We start from the raw sequence: 26,903 nt of genomic DNA, 5'->3' as shown, positions 1-26,903 counted from the left end.
CCCTATAACTCCCTAAATGTTTGATTTGAAGTAACGTATGTCAGTGTTCTGTGCCTCAGTTTCTTTATCAATCAAATTCAGCTAATAATAGCACTTACTTCAGTATTATGAGTTAGTTTGTATACAGCCCATGAGAGTGTTTAGCACATAATAAATGCTAAATACAAATTATTATTAAATGATGTTTTATAATTACATTTTAATAATTAAGTTACATTTATAATTTTGCCTTTCTAATTGAATATTAAATATTTTTCATAAAATGATTATAAAGGGATATAAGGAAAAACAACTTCAGTGCTTTTGAAACTTTAATCCACTCAAGAAATATCCTGCACACTGATACCAAAGAATATTCTAATGTTTAACTTCTGTCACTTGATCCTCTATTTTAAAGTCATATTTTTCACCTGCTCAGAAGGTAATAGCTAAAGAATTTAGCTAAATTCTTTAGCTTTGCATTTCAGTCCATTTCTGATCTGTGGGCAGTGTCCCTGTTTCCCCTCATTCATTCTTTACCCCCCTGCAACCAGGGCACTGCCCATACCAGATGGCCCACAGTCTCTCCCTGGCCAAGACCTCTCAGATGCCTTTGCCGATGCTACTCTTTATCCGAAAGACAACCAGCAGCTACTGTCTGTGCCATCATTAAATTGTGCCCATTCTCTCAAAATGTAAGACTATTCCATGTGAAATTTCTACTTTCCAAAAATTAGCCTATTACCAAATTGTGAGATGCGCCTTTTTTCATCTACATATCTAACCTAAAAACTTAGTTTAAAATATGCTGATGGAATGGTCTAAGTGGACTTCTTTGTACTTATTTTTTAAAGTTTTTATGACCTTTTCATTTTGAAATAATTTGATTTAAAGAAAAAACAGTAAAAATAGTTTGAAGAAATACCTTCTTAATATTTTACATAACTTTAGCACAGTCATCAAAATCAGGATCTTAACATTGACACGTAACTGTTAACTAATCTATCATCTTATCCAAATTTCACCAGTTGTCCCCAAAATACCATCGTTCTAGTACGGGATGTAACCTAAAATCACATGTACTTGTCTTATCTCCTAATCTCAACTCTTTTTAAGCAACAGTTAGTTTCTTGAGGAAAAATTTGATTGTAAAATTTTCACTAGAAATTTAGACAACCTTGGAAATTCAACTCACTGGCACAAGGTTGGCAACTCAATCAATGTTTATTGAGTACCCAGTAAAGAAATTAAATTGCTTTCCTTATGGAATCATGCAAAAGGTAATTAAAAGGGAAGCTAAATAGCAATAAGAGAAATCTTTTAAAACAAAATCATGATAAATAAGAAGGAAAATAAAAGGAGAATTTGATTATTTAAAATATATATATATACAACAATGGGGAATTAGTAAAATAAATCATTTCACGTCTTTAGAATGGAGTATTACACCACAAAAATTGTGCTTTCCAGGATGTGCATAATGGTACAGAAAAGGTAAAGTGATAAAGAATGAATGGGGCATATTTACAGTGTGATTCTATTTTTTTTAAGATTTTATTTATTTATTTGACAGACAGAGATCACAAGTAGGCAGAGAGGCAGGCAGAGAGAGAGAGGGGGAAGCAGGCTCCCTGCTGAGCAGAGAGCCCAGTGCAGGTCCGGATCCCAGGACCCTGAGATCATGACCTGAGCCGAAGGCAGAGGCTTAACCCACTGAGCCACCCAGGCACTTCTGTGATTCTATTTTTAATATAAAACTGGAAATGCAATGCATACAGAAGAAATGGCAAGAACAACAAATGCTTGGGGCACCTGGGTGGTGCCTGAAGCCTCTGCCTTCAGCTCAGGTCATGGTCCCAGGGTCCTGGAATCAAGCTCCAAGTCGGGCTCTCTGCTCAGCAGGGAACCTTGTTCCACCTCTCTCTTTGACTGCCTCTCTGCCTGCTTGTGATCTCTGCCTGTCATATAAATGAATAAAATCTTAAAAAAAAAAAAAAAGAACAACAAATGCTTGCAAAGGACATCTCTGGGTGCTTGGACAGCATGTAACTTTTACTACTTTTTATTTTCTACATATATCTTCATTGGAATAATAAAATATATGCTTTTTCAAAGAATTTCTAAGCATAAATTTGGCCTATCTTTTCGTTCCATGAGTGAACTAATGATGTCAATGGCATTATTCATGAAGTAAAAAAAGCCTTTCATTTAAATTCCAGGCTTTTTGCAGCAACTATGAGAAACCAGCTACAGGGAGAAAACCCTGTCTCAAGATCCAAAAACCAGTGTGTGGTTCTGATGGGCAAACTTAACCTCAATGGCTGTGAATTCTGCAAGGCAGCTACGTAAGCACATAGAAGTGGCTTCTAGAAATGCACGCTTAGTTTGGGCCAGTGGGGAATGGGCCTGGGAAGGTACTGGTTAAGACTTTCCTGTTCTAAGTATTGTACAGACAGCTCTTAATTAGAATTAGACAAACTAATTATCCCCAAGGAGACCTAGAAAGTGTTAAGTATCCTTTCCCATTTCCACTACATTTCATTCTGAGCCCCATCGCTTTTTTTTTTTTAGTTTTATCTACTTTTATTTTTTTGAGTGATTAAATTTTTTTATTTATTTTCAGCATAACAGTATTCATTATTTTTGCACCATACCCAGTGCTCCATGCAATCCGTGCCCTCTCCAATACCCACCACCTGGTACCCCAACCTCCCACCCCCCGCCACTTCAAACCCCTCAGATTGCTTTTCAGAGTCCATAGAAAGGAGAAGGGAGTTGGGAAAAATTGGAAGGGGAGGTGAGCCCCATCGCTTTTCTTTCAGGGAAAAAAAAAATGGAAAACTTGGTTTCAAACACAACGGGAAATGCTGATTCCTCTGACCCTGCAAGCTAAGAATAGTGTTCCATTTGTCCTTGGCATCAGAAGATTTGGTCCCTGTTACTACCTTTTGTGGAGTATTTCCCACCTGTTATCATGCATGAAGGACAACAGTTTGAGTAAAGTTACTTGGCAGACTTTCACCATTGGTGTTCTTTGGTGTTCTTTTTGGGTCACAGTGGAGCCACCTGTTTGATTTAGTTAGACCACCTGAGTCTGAAATGCTACCACTTGAAAACAAACACCGGGCATAGATTGTTACTACACTTTTCAAACCCAGAATTCACTCACCAGCACTTTGAATCTCGGCTCTTCAGACTTATGCAGATGAGCTCAAGGTAACAAAGCTTGGCCCAAGAAAATATATATTATCTGACCCAAATTAGCGTTCTGTAGTATATCGTATAGTTGGGGAAGTATTTTGCCCTAAGAGGCACACTGAGTGGCTTTTAGAGCTTCTCAGCTTGTATGAGGAGACAAGAAATAAGTACCACATTGGACAGACTGTGGGTCCCTTCGGTCATCGAAGCAGCTGAATAGGTTCAGGAAAAGCTGAAGCCCAAGGACAGTTGTCTTGGGTTGTATCAGTTTTACCAGCTTTATCAGTTTACTCCAGTGTTATCTAAAATAGCGTCAGCTTCTATGAGTGGTAGAATGTGAAAAACCTTGAAAGTATACATTTATTGACATGTTGTAGGTGCTTAGAGATCTAAAGATGGACAGACAAGCTTGGCATCTTCAGACTGTTTATAGACTACTTGGAGAGACAAATGTATCCCAACTAACTAAAATGTAGTTTGATATGCTTCTGGTTTTTTAAAAAATCGCAGTGAATGAATTACTCCTTTTGTTAATTACCCAAATAATTTTTCAATACTTATGAGATACCAGCTACCATCCCAAGAATGGGGTGAAGTTCTCTATTTTAAAGTGTCATGCTTTAAGATTTAAGTGGGTGCACAAAAAAAAATTTTTTTTAAGATTTTATTTATTTATTTGACAGAGAGAGATCACAAGTAGGCAGAGAGGCAGGCAGAGAGAGAGAGGAGGAAGCAGGCTCCCCAGTGAGCAGAGAGCCCGATATGGGACTCGATCCCAGGATCCTGAGATCATGACCTGAGCCGAAGGCAGCGGCTTAACCCACTGAGCCACCCAGGTGCCCCACAAAAAATATTTTAAAAATATATTTTCAGGGAGTGCCTGAGTGGCTCAGTCAATTGAGCATCTGACTCTTGATTTCAGCTCAGGTCGTGATCTCCAGTTGATGAGATTGAGTCCTGAGGCAGGCTCTGCCCTGGGCATGGAGCCAACTTAGTTAGGATTCTCTCTCTCTCCTCTCCCTCTGCCCCTCCCCCGACCCCTCCCTCCACCTCCCCCACTTGCATGTTCTCTTCCTCTCTCTAAAAAGAAAAAAAAGGGATAACAGTAATTTTTCAGTTATCAATAAATTGGTAAAGGAAATCAAATTGAGACCTGAGAGGGAGAAGGGCGGGTACAGTTTAGAGAGAGGAATTATTTGAAATTGGTAACTCTGAACTGAATCTTGACAGCTTAAAAAGGATTTAGTCCCATGCAAATTTGGAGGAAGAGTATTCCAAGCAAAGAGAAAAACAAACAAACAAACAAACAAAACAAAACAATCTGAAAAATAAAAATAAAAAATAATAATAATTTAAAAAATAATAACACACAATTCAAAAATCAAAACTCAGAAATGGAAATCGAAGGTTGGTGTGATCAATGATGAAAGGCATCAGTTCATAAAGAGCCTTGGGAGCCAAGCTAAAGAAATTCATAGCCTAAGAATTATAGGAAATTACTGCAGTGCATTAATAGAAAACCTCATTGCAGGGATGGCATTTTTAGCTGATCAATGACATACAAGAAATTTGCTGGGTTGAAAAGAATGGAATACGTAGGTCACTAAATTCTACACCTGAAATCAATTTTACCATTTATGTTAACTAACTAGTATAAAAAAAAAATAAATAAATAAATTTAAAACAAACAAACAAACAAACCTCTCACACTAAACCTGTACCAGGCATATTAATGGGGCAATTCATGTATAAAGATAGTTTTAAAACATGAGTTTCTTGCGAAAGAAGTGTTTTTTAACTAAAAGCAGGAAGGATTTTCCAACGAGTCTTTTTTTCAGAGTCACGTTGCATACAAACTGAAGATTGCCTCTTGTATTGAATTGTATAATAAAAAATCAGTCAATTTAATGGTTGACAAACATTGGCATTCAAATAAAGATGCTGCTGGTATTTTGGAAGGAAGGAAGGAGAAGGGGGGGAAGCAGAAGAAAAAATCCAGAAACATTGTGAAAAATGATATATTAGAGAAGGTTGTTTCCAAAGTCTCAAACTGAGTATGCAGAAAAACTAAGATCAGCACTGAGAGAATGCCAGTATCACATACTTTTCAGCACACTGTTGCTAGCGTAAAAGGTCTCCAACAAATGGAAAACAAGGCTTCAGGATTTTCCTAGCCCACACACAGTCACTTCTTTTCGTAGATACCAATATTTGAATACTAAAGAAGTTCACATAAAAAAACTGGATTTCTAGAAACTCTGGAAAAGGGAAAGGACCTGCTGACATGGTGCCCGTGCTCCTTAGTAACAACAAAGATTAACTTCTGACTTCTTTGGATGAATTATTCCCACAGGGCCCCGCGACTCATTCTCATTAGCTCCTAGTTCCTGATGGCATATGAGCTCTGCATCTCACTTTAAGTCACAACAGTTTCAAGCACCTCATCGAGTACTCTTGGTTTTGGAAAATTCACAATAAAGAAGCAGCCCATTCTATCAATAGAGAATAATTTTGAGGGGATTTTTTTTTTTTTAGATTTTGTTATTATTTGAGAGGAAGGCAGGGGACACCCGATCTAGATGAAAAGGTCGCTCATATTGTTTGAGTTTTAACCCAGGCAGAAGATATTTTATAGCAATTAAGAGAGATAATTTAGAAGATGGGCTCTGTCACAAAATTCCATAACAATCTCTGTTTCTTTCATCGGAATAATGAAGACAATACCTATAAAACAGGTTGTTTTGAGAACTGAATGAGATAATTCATATAAAGTTCTTGGCACAGAGTCTGGTCCTGGGTGTTTACTAAATATCTATTATTATTCTTAATACAGGGCATACAAGTTGGAAGTCAAATATTTTGAAAATATTTGAATCAGTATACTGGTGTGACAGAGATGGTATGTGAACAAATGAATTTATGTCTTTGGCCAATCTATATTCTCTCCTGTGGGAAGTTATGGGGGTGCACATAGCCTGGGCTCACAATTTCAAGGTTTCTGAGTCTTTTCACAAAAGGTCTAGAAAGCAGCCTTAAGTATGTTATGGTGTAAGATGTCACAGGCCGTCTCTATGTGATTGGGCCACAGACAATAAATGGCCACATATACTCATAATATATGTACACATAAATGTGGCCAGTTATATCTGTATATAACTGTATATAATGTGAAATTAACAAACACATGAAAGAGTCATGGTTCTAATCCCAAATACTCCCACAGGTATAGTAACAGTAGGTGACATCAATGGTACATTTTAGTGTGGGTATCAGATATATGCATCATCTCAATAAATAATGATAAAATTAAATATATCTGAATTTCAGTTTGTATCAAACTGATGAGCACTATGTGCTGAGTGCAAAAATTGACACCCAAGAGAAGTTGCCCAAGATTCTATCTCAAGCATCTGCTACCCTGCAGGACTCTGTGTTCTGAAACTAATGCCTCTATGTGGGCGAAGATTGGGTGAAATGACCAATTAATAAGTCAACCGAGAAACGGTAAAGGGCCTTCAGTGATTATCTAGTGCCTTTAGTGATTACCTAGTGCCTGAGCTTTTGGCTCTTTCTAAATATTGTGAACTATTTAATGAGATTTGGTAACCAGATGGCAAGCCTCCCTCTGACTCTGAATTTAAGAAATGTTATGTCTTCTATGCAATATGAATTATACTTCAAAAACCCGACCAAATATTCTGCTTTTCTGCTGAATTCAGTTCAACCTATTTGCATCTATGTCTGAATATTCTAGTGAATGCTATGTAGCTGCTGCCTTCCATCTTGTACTGTGCTCAATCTTCACACATGTGAGGTTCAAAGAACAAAACCTGCCATGTGCTATTCTCCTGAAGGAAGAATTGAAAGGAAACACAGTGGCTAAAGTATTCCTCAGAAGAGAGCTAGTAAGGATCTCAAAGCTTCCTTCCCTTTAGCTGCATGACAGATGGCTTCTTAGGTCTGAATCGGGTAACTGGACATGGGATGTTAGAAGACAGCTCACAATCAGAAACCGAGATCACTAAACTTCAGGAATGAACTTTCTCCTTCCAAACCACAACAAAATACTTTGCAAAATTGGACTCCTTCAATAGGGTATTAGTATCATGAGTTTTGAAATAAGAGGAAAGGGAGATAGGAAAAGAGACAGATGGAGAGACAAAGAGACAGAGAGATTAACTTGCAAAAGATTACACAACTAAAATGAGGAGTGACAGACACCTTAGGTCATCTGACCCTAATGTTCTTGTTATTTCCACCCAAACACGAAGAACACTACAAAAGTAGCCTTGACGTAGAATCCCACTCCAAGATATGTGGGACACCCCTTCGCCTTCACTGGTAAATGGTCATGCCCTCATGTCGTGAGCCTACTCCAAGACAAAATTTTGACATGACTCCCAACTGTATAGGAAGATGACAATGGTAGACAATTCTAAAGGTGGAAGGATTCCCATCATTAAAGAAGAAATTAAATATTCCATTTAAGAAAGTTAGAGGATTAAAAGCAATTATCCAAAACACCCTTTGGCATGGCTTGGAGAACAGTGACATAGAAAAAGCACTGCCTTACTCAGCGCAACCAGCAATAGCTTCTATTAATTAGTGTGAGGGTCTCCAAGACCTTGGAGCAGAGGTTTCATGAGACTTCATCTTCTTGCTGCAGTATCCGCACATGATATTTGTTTTTTACATATGCTATTCTGAAGTGCGGTAACACCGGAGCTAGGAGAAAAGCATTGGTAGACCAGCCGATGGCACTAAGTCTGTACAAAGCAATTGTTTAGGTAAAAATGCAAATGCAGCTTTTTGGGAATTCACTGAATTGAGGTCTCTAATGAGTATCTGGATATGAAAAAAACTTATATCAGATTTACCCATTTTGATCAAAACATCATAGAGAAAGTGTACCAAAATATTAATTGAAGAGTCCTGGTAGTGTTATATGGGTTTTCACAGCATAATTCCTTCAACTTGTCTGTGTTTGGAATTTGCCATAATGAAATTTTGGTTAACTTTATCTGGTCTTCAAATATGTATATTAATGATATGGGGTATATTATATGGAGATATCTATCTATCTATATATCTATATCTATACATATATATCTATATCTATATCTATATCTATATCTATATCTATATCTATATCTATATATTTCCATATAATCAGGCCTTCTGATTCAACTGAATCTCAGTACAGAGAATAATTGTGGAGAGGGAAACAAACTTGCCTTTTACTATAGAAAAAATTAAAACCTGTCCTTTTTGACGCCCTAACATTGCTGGCTTGGTTAAAAGAAACCACTCATCATTTTCAAAATTGCCCTTGTAGAGAAGCTGAAATGAAAATCAAAAGCAATCCAGAACCACTAAAATCTGAAGACTTTTTAGAATGAGAAGGAATTGTAAGACTCACCTATCTCACCTCCCTTCCCAAAGCTGAAATTTTCTTTAGAATTCAAAAATATTTATCCTGCACTTCCTTATATTGGGATGAGTTCTGCCATCCGGAACTACACAGATCACATAGTACCTTCCTCCTCCATGCTAATGCCCTTCACATGATGAATCCAATGGCAACATCACTCCTAAGTCTGTCTTTACTCAAGCTTACATTTTCTGCTACAATTAACCAACCTTCTGCTATGTGTTTTTTAGATCCCATTTTATCAAGGTCATTCTGCTTTATCCAGGCCTCAGTTAATTCAAATTTCTCTTATATAGAGCAGCCAACCTTGAACAAACATAGTATTTCACTGTTTCATAATATTGACTTTATGACTAACTAAAAATCTCAAGGCAATTTTCGCATGAGCTTCTGTTTGGCATAATAGCTTAAGGCAAGGTCAATGGTGTAATGTTATTCTCAAACAGAAGATCTCTTGTTTTTTGTTTCCTCATAAAAATACATTATACATCATCATTCCCACTGGAAAGGTTCATCACTTCTTAATGACTAATACCTGATGCATTTTACTGGCTTTTTAAATTATAATTTGAGGTAAATAATTGGTACATAATTTATCTGTTGGAAAATGTCATGGGAATGTCTGATGTGGACATACAAACTTACAAGGTCAGTCACAGTACTAACTGAAGATCAGTCATCTCTTAACAATAAAAAAAAAAAAAAATTGAGCACTGAATTTACCACTCTCCCAGATGGATTTCACCATTTTTATTCCTTTCTGTGAGATGGGTTTCTATAAAAGCATATTACGTTTTGGATATTTATGGGAGTTGGGGTGTAAAGCTAATTTTAAAAATGGCAATCCACTCAAGAAGTAACACCTTCCAGTTTGTGAGAGTTACTCTATAATTTTTTTATACAAAGTGACAGTGTTTAGCAACTAGGGTGGAGGATTTTTCAGATATATAACATGATGGTGATCAGGATGGTTTATTCAGAAAGCATCTACTGAAGAGTTACCCTTACCTCCATCCAACAAAGACTTCAGAAACAGCGGACTCTAACATGAAGGCTTTCATTTTCCTCCCCTTCGTGTTCGTGACCATGTTCTCAGGTAAGAAAAGTTACATTCGAAGACTTTCCTTCAACTCTCAAAGAATTAGAAACGTTGAGTGACTTAGCAATACTTTATCAGAAAATGTTAAAGTGACAAATATCCATCAGACAGAGAAAAGGAAGAGGGTCATTCCCGACAGCATAAATATAGACCAAAGGCATAAAAGTAAGGACAAGGTAAGACAACAGAGAATAATGGTTTTGTGCAGCTGAAGAGAAGCAGAGGCAGGGGAATGGGAAAAGCGATACATTACACTAGAAAGATAATGAAATCTAAAGGGGTTATGAGAGTTTGTGAATACTCTCAAGCTCACATTCCCTAAAAAATACAGCTATGTATGATGATCTAGGGCTATGTCGTCAAAGAGAAATGGGTTCTGACCCTGGCTTTTCAATTTCTTATTTATGTCATTTGGGGCAACTCACATAATGTTTTAATCTCTGTTTTCTCATTTATAAAATGAAAGTAAATATCCATTCCTAGATGCTGTCATAAGGATCACATTTGCACTGATATTAGCTACCATCACTTGAGCTCTCTGGTGCCTGTCATTGAGCTCCATTCCTTACCTCAATCCAGTTACACGGTCTGTTTTCAAAGATGCAATTTCCAGCTAGGGTTGTAAATTTCTCGAGATAATAAGTGACACAGACATTCTATATTTTTATAATATATGTGCCAGAGAAAAGAGGTATATTATACATGCATTTATTAGGATTATATACGTTTTAGAGGAAAAATCCACATCGATAAAATCACTTCTAGAACATACATGTTCCTTAACAGCAGGTACCATATCTCTTTTGAACTTCAGTGCCTTGCCCGGTGACATTTTATAGGTACTGAGAAGGCATTTGTTGATGGAAGAAAGTACACGAATACCAGATGTGGTGGTTCTGTGGATTTGGAGGGTGAAGAAAAGAGAGGGGTCAGGAATATGACTGTTACAATATAAAGCAATGCCTAGAGTGTATTTCGTTTGTAAAATCAGAAGAGATAAATACGAAACAATAAGTGAGGATAATTATTTTGTGAAAGTTTAACTTAAAAAAAAAAACCATGACTAAGCCACATTCTGATATTTGAATTCATTTTTTTACTCAAAAATCCACCCTCGGTTTTTACTTTACAAATTTAGCCATGTGAGCAAGGATATTTTAATTGGATTTTCATTAGATCATTGTGAGTACTAGGAAAAGAGAGAAATACCATAGCTACTCATTGCCAGAAGACCGTTTAAATAAATTATGGTAAATTGAACAAATGAAATAATATTCAGCCCTTAGGGAAAATAATAAAAGTGCTCTATACGTACTGATATAGAGAAACCTCACTGTACTGCCAAGGGAGACAATAAGGAGTAGAACAATGTGCTAGTAAGTATGTGGAAATATATATCCCCAATATGTTTGTAAATATGTAAAACATCTCTGGAATAATACCAAAGAACCTAGTAAATGTAATTTTGTCCAAGGTGCTTTGGGACAGGAAAGGAAGGGAAAGTTATTTTTAACTATTTACCTTTTTCTATCTTGGAAATTAAACGTATTTGCTTGTATGACCTTTAAAAAAACCAAACATAAGTTACAAAGAAAATTGGTCAGCTGATCTAGTTTTTATTATTTCATCCACTTCTTTATTCTAATTGATTCTTCTCAATGTTAGTGCCTGTTAAGGAACACTGTTTGATTCTTACAACTCATGCCTATACTCATCTTAATGCAGAAAATAATTATTTTCTTATCCATTTTTCTGGCTATAGCCTATCCTTCTTTTTTGTTATTATTATGTTATGTCATTGCCTATCCTTCTCATGTGTCACCTCCTCCAGAAAGGAGAGATGATGCCCTACGATCACCAATCTTAATTCTGGGTCTATTGTCTAATTTACTTCTCACCTTGATCATACTACTGTAAATGTCTGTCTGTTTGTTTGTACCCACTGTTAGACTTCCCAGCTTCTTTGGGGCAGAATAACAATGTCTTGTTTGGGCGCCTGGTGGCTCAGTGGGTTGAGCCTCTGCCTTCAGCTCAGGTCATGATCTCAGGGTTCTGGGATCGAGCCCCATATCGGGCTCTCTGCTCGGCAGGAAGCCTGCTTCCTCCCATCTCTCTACCTGTCTCTATGTCTACTTGTGATCTCTCTCTGTCAAATAAATAACTAAAATCTTTAAAAACAACAACAACAATGTCTTATTCATGGCTGTGTGTCTAGATCTTACTATAGTTCCACCATAGTAATGGACTCTTGAAATATACTTTTTGGTAGATTGAAAGAACGGCTATATCATACCCACATGCTCCAGCTCACACTATACCACCAGTTAGTAAGCCAGGTTCCTGAGTGCCAAGCTCCTGACCTGGGTCAGACCTGGGTAAGACCTTAACTACCAATAATATGGTATACCATTGCATGCTCAATGGATGATAATCAACAAAGCATTTGATTTTAGTCAAGTTTACCTGAAGGTACAAATGTGTACGCTTATGGAAATATAAATTGAAAAAATTACCAAGGAAGCCTGTGAAGAAAATGCAAGCCTGAAGACAGCTTTTGAGGAAACCCCAGTTGAGAAAGGATGGGGGAACAGAGAGTCATTAAGCAGAAAAGGTGAGGAAGCCAAAAAGAAACACTCTTGTACTAAACCAAGAACAAGAAACATAAGACCCAACAGAATTCCATTGCACTCAACAACTAGAAAGCCATTCCACACATTTATGGATTGCTTATGGGTTGTTGTCTAATCCCTGCTTATTTTTGAATAGAATTTGAATAAATCTTATAAATACATAAATATAGTATATATATTTAATATACATATTATATAATATAATATATGACATATAATATATAACATATATTTTATAACATATAATTTATTCAAGTTCTATTCCAAACATATATCTATTTATCAAATATACATATATATGTTTTTATCTTACAAATACATATGATGTGTATATGTGTGTATGTATATATATGTATAAGTTATATATATATATATATATGTATATAGTGATGGATAAACTTCCAAAATCAACTTGAGAGATGAAGTAGAAGAGCTAAGATACTTAGGTATTAAGAAATAGTCACAAAAAATAAAAAAGAAATAGTCACGTAATATCTACCACCTCCTCCAGTAGTTTGAGCACAAAAGAAAGAAACAAATAATCACCAGGGAATAGGGCTGATTGACTGATGCTACGGCCCTTGTGGGAAATGGTGGACATAAAGCTGATGTTCTGAAGAAGGAAATCACCACCCTTGGAACAGGGGTAAGCGGCGAAGAAAACAGCTACAGAAAGCATATATGGAGATGGAGAAAAGAATATGTAAAGAGGGTTCATGCCTGCCTGGCAGGACTTATGTCTGGAAAATTGATGATAGCATCTTCTGTAGCATGAAGTTGGGAATACAGGAAAGGGTTCTGTGATGGAGAGAAAGTTTATAATGGTTATAACGCAGAGTCTCTTGATTAATTAGGAAATCATTAAAAGGGATTTGTAGTATGAAATGTGGATAATTCAGCTCAAGTAATTCAGACTGATTTAGAAATGGGACAGACTGGTTTGGACCCATGAGTTTTAGAAACCACGTGATAGAGTTAAGGAAAAAATGGAAGAATCAAAACATTAAGGTTATGAGAAGTTATGCAAAGCTTCTGTCTTGAGGTTTGGTTAAAAACAATCAAAGAGGCATGAAATACATACTACCTCTGGGGATAATGCTGTTGATTTTGAATTGTTGAAGTTAAATAACATTATTTTACTTTTGTGCTTATGGTATCATTCCAGCGTCTTCAACCCAAATTTTGAAAACAAATGTTTTTAAGCCACAGGAGGGTCCAGAACCTGCATTTATTCTTGAAAGAAAAAATGAAGATAACCATCGAGGAGAACAACAGGAATCTAATCAGCAAGGAGGTAGCAACACACAAGGAAAACAAGCAACATTTAGCCTGCAAGGACAAACAGGGTATTCTAACCAGCCAGGGAAACCAGGGAATTTTAATAAGCAAGAAAGGCCAGGAATTCTCCATCAGCCTGGGAGTCTGCAAGGGAATTCAGGAGGCTCTAATTCAAAAGAGAATGCTGAAGCTTCTAATGAACAAGGAAAAACAGGATCTTCTAGCCAGCACGGGCATCCAGGGTCATCCAACCAGCAAGGGCATCCAGGGTCATCCGGCCAGCAAGGGTATCCAGGGTCATCCAGCCAGCAAGGGTGTCCAGGGTCATGCGGCCAGCAAGGGTATCCAGGGTCATCCAGCCAGCAGAGGGGTACAGGGTCGTCTAGCCAGCAAGGGGGTGCAGGCTCATCTAGCCAGCAAGGGGGTTCAATTTCATCTGACCCACAAAGAAGACCAGGATGGTCTAACCAACAAGGGAAATCAAGGTCTTTTTACAATCAAGAAGAAAGAAAAAATGTAGGCAACCCTTTGAATGCCAATATAATGGAGATTCAGGTTAGTGTTCATCTCTTTGTTTTTTCCCTCTCCTAACTTACCTCAGCCAGGGCGCCTGGGTTGCTCAGTTGGTTAAGCGACTGCCTTCAGCTCAGGTCATGATCCTGGAATCCCAGGATGGAGTCCCACATCAGGCTCCCTGCCTAGCAAAACAAACAAACAAACAAAAACTTACCTCAGCCATTCTATTTTCCAAGACTTGAAATAGTTAACAAAATATACTGTACTAATGACAGATACTTTGTGGTGATAGTGATTCAACAAAATGAGGAGGGATCTGGAGGTGGCCATTTTCATATACATCGATGATCATTGATGAGTCATCCTTCTCCATTCCATTTCTCATTCCCTTCTACTTCCACACCAGGCTTTCTACCTATACGGGACAAAGTCAGGCCTCCGTGAACTGAGTCCCTATCCCCACCAGATTTAACGTTTCATGCCTTTCTCCATCCCATCCATAATCTACAAGCCACTCAAGGTTCATTTCTAAATCATAAATCTCATCTGTCCTATCACTGCCCAGTAGGAAATTCTTCCGTGGCACCATACTGCCTAGAAGATAAGACCCAAACTCCTGAGCATGGCATTTAGGATTTTTTAATGATTGGAACCCATGTCATGATTAGTTATGATTGGACATTTCATGTCACTCTTGGTCACACATCATCCACATTTTACAGAACCCTTTGATGTTCTACAGTTGTATTCCAAATATCGATGATATTCTTTCTCATAGAATGTACCATATTGCTTTGTAATTGATTGTATGTTCAGTTGGAATGTGAACCCCTCTAAAGAAAGTACGATTTCTTTTTAAATCTATGTCCCTAAATTCTAGAACAAGACAGGCATACAATATGTTCTCTTGGACTGCTTGTCAGACGAGTGAATGATGATGTTTTCGAGACATCATTGCAAACAGCTGTACATCCATGACTCCTGTGTTGCCTCTGAGTCCTGCTGTGCTTCGGGTTTACTTGCCAGTTTCTCTCTCTCCCAAGTGCCAGCCTCCTATTTCCATTCAGCAATGATCCTGGGCACTCCACTTACTCCATCCAAAACAGTTTGGTAGAGCACGCCCTGATCTTAATGGGAATTTCATTTTTTTACCTCAGATTTGTCATTCCTCACTCGGCACCCTTTCTAATGAAAATTGCCTGTCCCTCTCATCCTTATGTCTAGGCTGGCATGAAGTAGTGATCTTCCAGGGACGCTCCCACCAACCAGAACTTACTGTCACCACCAGCATGTTTCTGAGTGTTTACAGTGTCACTTAAGCTTTCCCAATGTCACATTCTTTTTGGAAACAGGTGTGCTAACCCTGTCCATTTCAGAGCATGTGTGAAGGAAAGAGATGGATTGAAACAAAAATGGGGGTTGAGTCAGAAAAAACTAAGCTAGAGGTTCACCTTCCTTGGTCCTAAGAAGACGAAACCTCCTGCTGAAGATCCTCACAATTTCATTTAGTGTCTCTGTTCTCATCTGCTGTCAGAGCTCCTTTCTATTCATAGGTGTCTGTCATTCTGTGATTCCCTCCTAAGTTAGTGCCTCAGGTAGTACTTAACTCTGCACAATCCTACCTCCTGCCTCATTTTCTTTCATGTGATTTGACAAAAGAAAGTTTCAGTTAATGAAGACCACATGTGGAATGCCTTTGTGTCCGTCAGTTAAGTGTCTGACTCTATTTCAGTTCAGTCCATAATCTCAGGGTCTGTGAGATGGAGCCCTGCTCGTGGGGAAGTCTGCTCAAGATTCTCTCCCTCGGGGCGCCTGGGTGGCTCAGTGGTTTGGGCTGCTGCCTTCAGCTCAGGTCATGATCTCAGGGTCCTGTGATCGGGCCCCGCATCGGGCTCCCTGCTCCGCAGGAAGCCTGCTTCCCTCTCTCTCTCTCTCTCTCTGCCTGCCTCTCTGCCTACTTGTGATCTCTGTCTGTCAAATAAATAAATAAAATCTTAAAAAAAAAAAAAAAGATTCTCTCCCTCTGCCCCTCCCCACACTCTTGTGCACACTCTCTCTCTCAAATAAATAAATAAATCTCTAAAAAATATATACAACCACATATGTTATTTGCCAGTATGACTTTTCCATAATTATTGTTTTCTCAGGCAAGGGAAGACTTGCCTACAAGGAATTAAAGTGGGGCAGTCTGATGTGTAATAAGAGGAGGGGCTCTGGAGCTGCATTAATTTAGGGTCTGCTCCCCAACTTGAGTATTTAATCCATATCTGGTCTGGGGCTTGTCACTTAAATATACTGTATGCCTGTGATTATGCAACAGAGCAAAATCTACTCTTTTTTCAGTTTTGTTGTGTAATTTAAATTAAAATAAAAGGATTAACAAAATGATTGCTTTAGAGCAATGCTTAATCAATAATTAATTAGCAAGAACTCCTGGTTTAACTACAATATCAGAATTAAATCGAGTTCCCTTTATTTGCCTATTGGTCTTTGACTTTACTGCAGACTGGAAAAACCAGCAGCAAGAACCCAGCTGGAAATACAAAATGTCCATCTGTCTACAAGCCAGTCTGTGGTTCTGATGGAAAAACCTATGGGAACCGCTGTGTATTCAATGAAGCCAAAAGGTAAGATGACTCTTTGTGTCTTTGTATCAGGAAGTATTATTGTGATCGAAAGGGGGTAAAAGAACATTTTTCTCTGTGTCTTTGTAGTTTTCTCTGAATAGTGCCTTGGGTGTTTAGTCCAAGGAAACATGAAAGATACTGAACCCTGAAACAGTAAATTCAGGCATTTTCTGAGAGAATGTGCTAATTCAGCTTTTGAAGTAGGAATAAATTGATTATTGAGTCATTCATTTACCAAATATTTATTAAACTTCCACTATATACCAGGCATTGCTTGTGTGGAAGGGAAGGTGGTGAGCAAAACACACAGAATTACTTCCTGCTTCCATGGAGCTTTTCTTGTAGTTGAAGACAGCAAACACAATGTATCAGAGGATAAACAGGACTGTGAATCCCATGGATTACTTAATCTTGACTATTAAAACGTATTTTTAATTTAAATAACAGTATTAGAGAATGGATTTGGTGAGCCAGGCAAACGTTTAAGGGTTGCACGCTTGTCCATCCACACAAAACATAATGACTATAAGGCTGCTTAAAATGAGAACACATGGCTAAGCAAGTGTTACATGACTCAGCTTTCAAAATCAATGAAGGTTCAGCCATAAAGATAGTAATGAGGTAAAAATTATACCTCTCTTGTTTTTGATAGTTGATGTATTAAAGACTCAATAAATCATTCCTGCAGAAATAAATAAATGTTAAAGGTAAGTATGCCCTAGAGCTGTAAAAGTTAGAGCAGGAAGAAACACGAGTCCCTTGTTTTCTCATTTTATACATAAGACACATGGCCCAGGGTCAAGGAAGGACTGGCACATAGTCACATTTTCTCAGAGCACTCAGTGTGAAACAGGTGAGCCAAAGCTTAGACCTGCTCTTTCCCATGTGATTTTTAAATAATCTCATTTGCTCTCTCTGTTGGTGCCACAACTTCTTGATCCTTAATTTCTTTCATTAACTTGATTGCAGGATGAGTAATGGAAAACTGAATCTGAATCATGAAGGGAAATGCTAAGCATTGACAGCAACCAAATTACCTGGAACCTCAAAATCTTACTTTCGTTTCTTTTAAGAAATGGATTTCCTCAGGCATTCCACTGAGGTCAGCAAGAGTCTAACTGATATGATGGATCTTACCTTATTTTCAAATTTGTTCCACTACAAATAAAGTCAGTTCCAGAGTTGCTACTGATTTCTGGGATTATTTGCTTTCTAGACTTTCCCCAAACTTGCGGATATAGAACACAATTGATTTTTTGCCTAACATGGGGGACTAGGGTGAGAAAAATAGGTGAAAAGTTTTTTAAAAATAATAATTAGTTTTACTTTAAGTTGTGTTTATGAACACTTCAAAAAATTAAAGGCATTGATTTTCAAGGGATAGAGATAGAAATTTTAGCTAAAGAGTCCCCTTAGATAAGAAATTGTCCAGGGCTGGGGTACCTGGGTGGCTCAGTGGGTTAAAGCCTCTGCCTTCGGCTCAGGTCATGATCTCAGGGTTCTGGGATCAAGCCCCTCATAGGGCTCTCTGCTCTCTCTCCTCTCCCTCTCTCTACCTACCTCTCTGCCTACTTGTGATCTCTGTCTGTGAAATAAATAAATAAAATCTGGAGGAAAGAAAGAAAGAAAGAAATTAATTAATTGTCCATGGTTAGGTAAATATATTTAACTGCCTAGATTATATCCCCCTGACTTATTTAGAAATGGTACCATCTTCCCTATGACATCACTACTCCCTGATTAAGTCTCTTGAGGATAGCTAGAAAAAATCCCAAAGACTGGAAGAGACTTCGGTGTGATCCATTGTTCTACATTATCCCTATCACTGTTGTCCTGAAGAGTCCCAGTCCCTAGACTGCCACCTGAAGATTACCTTGTACAGTATCAACTGTACCACTTCCAACCACCTGAAGCTTTCTATTTCTCAGGGCTGTTTGATAAGAGCTATCTGGGAGCAAATGACAGTCCAGGCTGGGTAGGGTAAAGAGGCAACCTCTTGTACAAGGCCTACAGTCTTGCCACAGCTGATGAGAAATGAATGAACCAGCTCCATAAAAGTTTACTTCCTAGTAAAAGGACATAGGAAGATACCGTCAGAAAGACGAAGGAGGAGGGAAGGGAAGGAGAGTAGGAAAAATCCTTCTTTACCATATACAGAAGAAAGGGAACAAAAATTTTCAGGCAAGTAAATAATATGAAAAAAGCCCTTGACCCATAAGGGGCATGGGTTCTGTGATATGGTACATCTTTTCTGGGATCTGACAGTAATTACAGAAGCACCAAACAATTCAGGCCAGAGCCAGTTGTATGACCAATTTTCAAGCTTTATTACAAAGCTGTGATCACCAAGACAGCATGGTACTGGCATAAAAACAGACACATAGACCAGTGGAACAGAGTAGAGAGACCAGATATGGACCCTCAACTCTATGGTCAATTAATCTTCGACAAAACAGGAAAAAATATACAGTGGAAAAAAGACAGTCTCTTCAATAAGTGGTGCTGGGAAAACTGGACAGCTATAAGTAGAAGAATGAAACTCGACCATTCTCTTACACCATACACAAAGATAAACTCAAAATGGATAAAAGGCCTCAATGTGAGACAGGAATCCATCAGAATCCTAGAGGAGAACATGGGCAGTAATCTCTTCGATATCAGCCACAGCAACTTCTTTCAAGATACGTCTCCAAAGGCAAAGGAAACAAAAGCGAAAATAAACTTTTGGGACTTCATCAAAATCAAAAGCTTCTGCACAGCAAAGGAAACAGTCAAGAAAACAAAGAGGCAACCCATGGAATGGGAGAAGATATTTGCAAATGACAGTACAGACAAAAGGTTGATATCCAGGATCTATAATGAACTCCTCAAACTCAACACACATGAAACAGGCAAACATATCAAAAAATGGGCAGAAGAGATGAACAGACACTTCTCCAATTTTCATGGTATTTAATAACTTTTATTTCCTTCTAGAGGCCATGGAAAAAATTAGATCATTCTGAGCAGGAGTGAAATAAATAAATCCCCATTAATAAATATGCTTAAATTAATACTTACATAATACTAGAAGCATCATATAGTGTTTTTCAAAAGAATAAACTAATTTATATAAAATGACATTAAAATAAGCTCCACAGATATTAAGTAAATAAAAGTCATGGCAGAGCAATTTATAAAATGTTTTTATTAAATACAAAAGCTCTGGTTTGGAACGGTGGGAAGTGGTTGGAATGAAGTCCCAGAGGTAGTTCTACATCCCTTATTCTGTTACCCACCCCCACTGGAGCTGCACATTTATCTTGGTTACTTCTAACCACCCCCCTCAAAATACCAATGCCCAGGGTCTAATGTAGAACAATCGAATCATCATCTCAGGGAATGAACCCAGATGTCATTATAAAGCTCCTCAGTGATTCTCATATCTAGCACTTATTTAAAATACTGAGGTTCTGGTCGTATTTAGCGATTACAGATTCCAAGTCTTAATTTCTTATCCTAGTTTCTTGGAGCCTGTAAAACCCCCTTGCTTGAACAGATTGTACATAGCTATAACTAACTACACATCATTTTCACCCCTCCCCATTCATGTGTGCCTATTGGATCAAAAACATTCCCCTACTCTATGCTGCTTGAATAGCTTTGATGCCATCTGTAGAAGGCAAGTTCTCAAAATCTGGGCAGGACAAAAGGAACTCCAGTGTCTTATCATTAACATTTCTCTTACATCGAGTTTCTTATACAAAGATCTTTAAGGAGATTTCTCAGCATAGTGAAGCTAGCTGAGGTGGCAAGAGCGAACAAGATGGTCACAGCTGTCTTTTGCCCTTACTTCTTTTTTTTTTTTTTTTAAGATTTTATTTATTTATTTGACAGAGATCACAAGTTGGCAGAGAGGCAGGCAGAGAGAGAGAGGAGGAAGCAGGCTCCCTGCTGAGCAGAGAGCCCTATGCAGGGCTCGATCCAAGGACCCCGGAATCATGACCTGAGCCGAAGGCAGAGGCTTTAACCCACTGAGCCACCCAGGCACCCCTGCCTTTACTTCTTGAAGGGACAATCTGTGTTGGGTTTTGGTGGCTTTCGTGTATAAGATGGCTTTCCTTATCAACAATAGAAAAATTATGGAAAGAGCCCAAATGTCCATCAACAGATGAATGGAGAAAGAAGTTGGTGTGTGTGTATACAATGGAATATTACTCAGCCATCAAAAAGAATGAAATCTTGCCATTTGCAACAACGTGGATGGATCTACAGTGTATCAAGCTAAGCAAAATCAGTCAGAAAAAAGACAAATACCGTCTGATTTCATTCATATGTGAAATTTAAGAAACAAGCACATGAACATAGGGGAAAAAAGAGAGAGGGAGGCAATCCATAAAAGAGACTCTTAACTAGAGTGAACAAACTGAGGGTTGCTAGAAGGGAAGTGGGTGAGGGATGAGTTAAATGGATGATGGGGTTAAGGAGGGCACTTGTGATGAGCACTGGGTGTTATATCAGCAAATTCTGCTCTTTGGTTATTGCCTGAGACATCTTCCCTCCCCCCAACCACCACCACTTTAGGAGAGAGAGAGAGAAAAAAAGAGCAAGTGAGTGCAAGGAGGGGCAGAGGAAGAAAGGGAGAGGATCGCAAGCAAGCTCCAAGTTCAGAGCAGAGCCTAATGTGGGGCTTGATCTCACAACCCTGATATCATGACCTGAGCCAAAATCAAGAGCCAGACACTTAACCAAGTGAGCCTCCCAGGTTTCCTCTGAGACATCTTTCAAAAGCATGGCATATGGCATCAAATCCCTTTGGTTTCTTCTGAAACAGGTGGTAAACTGGAAGAACTCAGTCTTTCATGAAATACTGGTAAATGTGGACTTCTCCTATTCTCTTTTCAACAGTATGAATTTTAAAAAACCATACACACGCATTATTCAATGACCCGGGAGAAGTTCATGTATCAGTCCAGCTGGTGTTTTACATGTTCAGGCAAAATTCAGGTAGCTTACTGTTATTGTCCAAAATGGCGGATTTCTTTGCCCACAATTTATGGGGCAGCGGCACTGAGGCACTTCTCATTTTTTAGAAGTGGCACTTTTCATTTTTTTCCTTCCTTCTCTCTTAATATCTCTATTATTTGAAAGATGCAGTCTTCTTATCTTTCCTCTGAGGCAAGTTGAATAATATCTTCATTTTTTTCTTCATGAAACTTTCATCTCACACATGTAAACATTCATGCTGAATACTTTAAAAAACAGAGAATAAAAATGCATGTGGCCAGCTGGGATTCATAGGCTGCCTCTCCTGCTCGTAGACTCTACTGGTGAGAACAAACAATAGAAGTCTAGGGTGGGAACTATGGAGGGCTTCTCAGTAATTTCAACTCGAGACTTCAGTTTTCTTCTTCCTCAAACGTCCTGCATCAGAAGAACTGATCTGCTACAGAAGCCTCTGATGGTGTCTGTCAATAATTCCAGGAGTTCCTCTAGGAATAATATTCACTGAACTAGAATAATGAAGCGCTTTCTGCACACAACAGATTTTGTATTCTTCCATAAAATTGGAGTTGAATGGTGCTACCCTCCGAGTTTCCCACCTGAGTCCTAGCTGTTCCCACTGCTGGTCAAAGGCAAATTACATTAGGGCGGCAAAGGTAAGCCCACCACTCAACTGTGAATGCAAACCGCATTTCTATTTTATCCCTGACATCTAAGACACAGGAATTGTTATGCCCACATTTAAAATAAAGAAGTTACATTAGAATATCGAAAGATTGTGTCAATATGTCACTCAGTGGTAGATGAGACTCGAAGTCAAGTCTTTCAATTGCTGAAACTCCAGATATCAGACTGTAAAGGAGGTTAGTTAATTAGGGAGACATAGACTGATGATACTGTACCCTCCTTCAAAGTCTCTAATGTCACCCGCTTATTTAACTTAAGACATTGCCCCATGTGGTCTCAGTCTCGTTTCTGTGAGTCTTCTTTAGTTTTTTCCAGGTTTATTGAGATGGAATTGACATATAACATTCTGTAAATTACAGCCATACAGCGTGATGATTGGATGCACATACGTATCAAGGAAGGATTAACACTATGAGTTGGTCTCTCTCGTGCCTACTATCCTTTAGGCTAGGTTCCAAAGTTGGCTACGCTGATACCCACCTGGGAGTTTTTCCAACATACCACTACCCAGTCTTTGTGTACAAACCACTGGTGCACAATCTTGGATAATGAGAGCAGACACGAACCAGAGGTCTCCGCTCATAGTAATTCCTGGCTGGGAATTTGCCCTCTAGTTTTTTTTTTTTTTTTTTTTTGCTTTTGTTTTTGTTTTTAAGATATTTATTTATTTATTTATTTGACAGACAGAGATCACAAGTAGGCAGAGAAGCAGGCAGAGAGAGAGGAGGAAGCAGGCTCCCTGCTGAGCAGAAAGCCGGATGTGAGGCTCGATCCCAGGACCCTGGGATCACAATCCAAGCTGAAGGCAGAGGCTTTAACCCACTGAGCCACCCAGGCGCCCCTGCCCTCCAGTTTTACAAGATGCTTCCAGTGGGAGAAACTGGCTCAGGGATGCCGGACAGCTCTGTGTCATTTCTTAGAACTACATTGAACCTATAATTATCTCAAAACAAAAAGTTGACATTGAAACTGTAAGGAGAGTTTCAATCTAAAACAAATCTCCGATTGAGTCTCTGCTCTGGCGTTGTGAAGCCCAGGGTCTAGGCCTGTCTCTAATTACACTTCAGTGAACTGCTCTTCTTGGCTGGTTTTGATTCTCTTGTCCTTTCCAACTCAATAGCTTGGAAAGCTTACATACATTTTCCCTATCTTAGGATCTATAGTTACCCTGATTACGCTCTTCCATCTCATTCTTCTGTACTCATTGGATCAAATTGTCCCCAGCCTCCCCCTGACAGAAAAACTGGGACGTCTTTTCCACACATAGCACACGATACCTCAGCTTCTTGTCTGCTGCCGATCATCTGTTTTGTGCCGTCAGGCTCCCCACTGATAGGCCAATAAAGGAGGCACCTCTGCTGGGTGGGAGTGACCAAGAGAGACAGATGAGCAAAACAGACGGAGTCAGTCCCTAAAGCTGAAGGCCTCACTCTCTCCACTGCCATCTCTGTCTCAGGTCAGTGAGGAGGACTGTCACAAAGGTGGCCCTGGCACAGAGCATCACTGTGAGGACTGCTCAAGGTCACTCCTTCCAGAAATAACCATTTCTGTGTTCTGTGGCAAAACGGGGCCTCCAAAAGGCCTATTTCCTTCTGTGCAGCCAGGCTCCTTGTGAGGTGTGCCAAGCCTGGGAGAATGAGCAGCTCCTTCTTGAATGTGCTGAGAGGACTTATCCTGGGATTACTCTCACATCTCTAGGAGCCCTTTTGTTCATATATATGTCCTATTGAATCTGAGAGCTGAGGGAAGAAAAATGAGAATACGTGGTCTACCTTAATTAGTTATCTGTTAAGCACTCTAGGATTTGGGACTTTGCCAGTCAAAAACCCTCATGTGGAAACAGAAAATTTGTACATGTGCCATGTGTTCTAAACACACCAAAATTTCTTTCCACAGACTTGATAAAATGTCTCTCCTTTCGTCGTGGATCAAAACTATTTTCATCATTGCCTTGGTGTTTCCTCTTTATTCTGGTGAGTAAGTTTTCCAGTTCAAGGTGAGATATTTCCTGTCCAAGGCGAAATATATCTTAGAACATGCAGGAAGCCACTGCAGCAATCCAGGAGGGAGGAGCTCCTTTGCAGCTTCTAAACTGGTAAAGTGATAAGAGGCATAGTATGGGTATATTTAAGATTTATTTATTTGTTTTAATGGAGAGAGAACAAAAGAGCATGCCTGAGCTGGGGGAGAGGAGCCCGGGGCGGGGGGTGGGGGGTATCTTAAGCAGACTCCCAGCTGAATGGGGAGTCTGACACAGGGCTCAATCCCAGGACCCTAAGATCTGACCTGAGCTGAAATCAAGAGTCAGTTGCTTAACTGACTGAGCCACTCAGGTGCCCTACAAATGTCTTTTTAAAATCGCATCAGTGGATTGCTTTTTCTCGTTGCCTTTTTTGGACAAGTGGAGACAGAGCAGTGGGTTAGAATGGGCAGCAGAACTTGGTTGTTTGTCCATCTGTGACTAAAGAACATTACTTAAATCCCCCGCCCTTTTTTTTTTCTCCCCCTTTTTGGAGGTCAGATCCATTGTTGTTAAATACAAACCATGGGGAGGAATGATCTCTTCTGGGTCTGCTGTTGGTTAATATTCTGGCTGCTTGATCACCCAGTGAGGTCCCAAAAACAGGCCTCGAAGGAGAGACACATTGACTCCTCTGACAAAAGTTATCTTTCTTAGAGCTGAAGGGGGACCATGAACTGCAGAATAAGTCATCTGCATCGTATTGGATAGACGTTCCCATTTAGATTAGGGAACTGATTCTCATTGATTTCTTCATATGTAAGCAACGTGCTCAAAAGCATGGTCTTCTCAGTTTTAGATGTCTCACCTACAAAAAGAAGGAGAAAAAAAGAGCCTATCGTCAAAGAAGGGCATTAGGGATGATTAAAAATTATACATCAAATTATATTTCACAGAGTGAGAATAATTGGGATTTCAAAAGATTTCCAAATTTGATAGTATTCAGTGAGTGTTTGGTTTTGTTAATGACACAAAGCCCCACCTCATTACTTGCCAAGTGTTGAGGAACAATTCCCATAGGTTTATTAAGAGATGGGTTCTATTTACCAAAAAGACCATTTTTCCTACTCCTCCCTATCCTACTCCTTTTCTTCGTCTCTCATCTCCTCCCTCATCCCTCCCCCTCTTCCTCCTCCTCCTCCTTCTTTCTTCCTTTCTCTCCTTCTTCTTCTCCTCCTCCTCTTCCTCATCTTCACTTTTAATGATTACATCAATCTGTTGGTTGCAGAGACAGCTTTCGGACCTCCGACTACAACCGATCCTCCGGTAAGTCAATAATGATGGAAGTTGGAAAAAATAAAATACTTGGCTTATTTTATTGTAAATTTTAACAGTGGAATTTACCAAACAAATGTACAACGGAGAAATCTTTCAAAAATTACAACAAAGCAGTGGTATTCTTACACTAAAGTCAAGGAATAGAAACATAGCAGCCTTAAAAAACCATTTGTCATTATCTAGACAACATAAAAATGTACATATGCCATTACACAAAAATGTAGTTAAAGGGCACAAATATGTCATACAAGCATCTGAGAGAGGTCAAATGGTGTTTATAGTGTTCATTTTAGCAAAACAAAAGGAAAAGTGAACCAACAGAAATACACACTTCAAGGATGGATGGAATACGATCATTTCCATATATACACAGAGAGGTATAAATTAAAGTACCTATTTGAGTATCTGAATAAACAGAGTCACAGGGAAATTTCAGAAGCAGATAATATAAGCATGCATACATATTATTTATGAAGATTACCAACACTGTCAACACCAAACAAATTGCATTTATATCTATATGCTTATACTCACACACACACACATATACATTGTGAAATTATCAGGAAAGCTAAGGGAATGATAAACAGAAAAACTTCAGCTTTATAATTTCTTCTCAAGTTTGGAAGTAGAAAGATGTGAAGGGAAGTGAGGATGGTGGTATCAAATTAGAAAAACACAGCTAGTTCTGTGACCTTTTACAAAGTAATAGCAGGTTTGTAAAGACATTTTTATGTCTTATTTTTTAAGGGATATATGTGTTCATTTTCTAGGTGTTAGTGTTATAGATATTACCTTTTACAACTACATATAGACTATGTTTCTCCAGTTTGACACGTAGCATTTCAGAGGGAGATTCAAGAAAATTCTAGAGTTTCATTCCCTGACGAATTTTGTTGTCTCTCTGTTGAGACGGTGGACTGTACACGATTTCCTCCTGGGAATAAGTTCTGCACCAGAGAATGGGATCCAGTCTGTGCAAGCAATGGAAGAACTTATAGCAACCCATGTACTTTCTGCAGGGGAAGGGGGTAAGCACACAACAGTCTATTTTTATTCTTCAAGAGTATGAGAAACTATCACAAAGTGATGGCAAAATCTGTGTTATAGATAACCTCAGCACAATAGATGGTAATGGTAAGATGTCTGTAAAAACTTAGGGGCCACACTTGCACCT

General features: G+C 38.7%; 1 protein-coding gene across 1 annotated transcript in view; it reads left to right on the top strand.

Annotated features, from left to right (window-relative positions):
* Nucleotides 1–26,540, top strand: part of MARCOL (MARCO like) — a 29,571-nt gene extending 3,031 nt beyond the window's left edge. Inside the window, exons 2-5 of the mRNA XM_045075652.1 lie at nucleotides 13,503–14,170; nucleotides 16,637–16,758; nucleotides 25,677–25,714; nucleotides 26,500–26,540. Of these exons, the coding sequence (XP_044931587.1) occupies nucleotides 13,503–14,170; nucleotides 16,637–16,758; nucleotides 25,677–25,714; nucleotides 26,500–26,540 (869 nt within the window). The remainder of the gene's footprint in view (nucleotides 1–13,502; nucleotides 14,171–16,636; nucleotides 16,759–25,676; nucleotides 25,715–26,499) is intronic.
* The last annotated feature ends 363 nt before the right edge of the window (nucleotides 26,541–26,903 follow it).

This window comes from Mustela putorius, unplaced genomic scaffold, assembly GCF_011764305.1.
Source record: "Mustela putorius furo isolate JIRA1106 unplaced genomic scaffold, ASM1176430v1.1 tig00000145_pilon_pilon_pilon, whole genome shotgun sequence".
Lineage (NCBI taxonomy): Eukaryota > Metazoa > Chordata > Mammalia > Carnivora > Mustelidae > Mustela > Mustela putorius.
The sequence above is the reverse complement of the archived record's forward strand: the minus strand, read 5'-3'. Positions and strand labels throughout refer to the sequence as shown.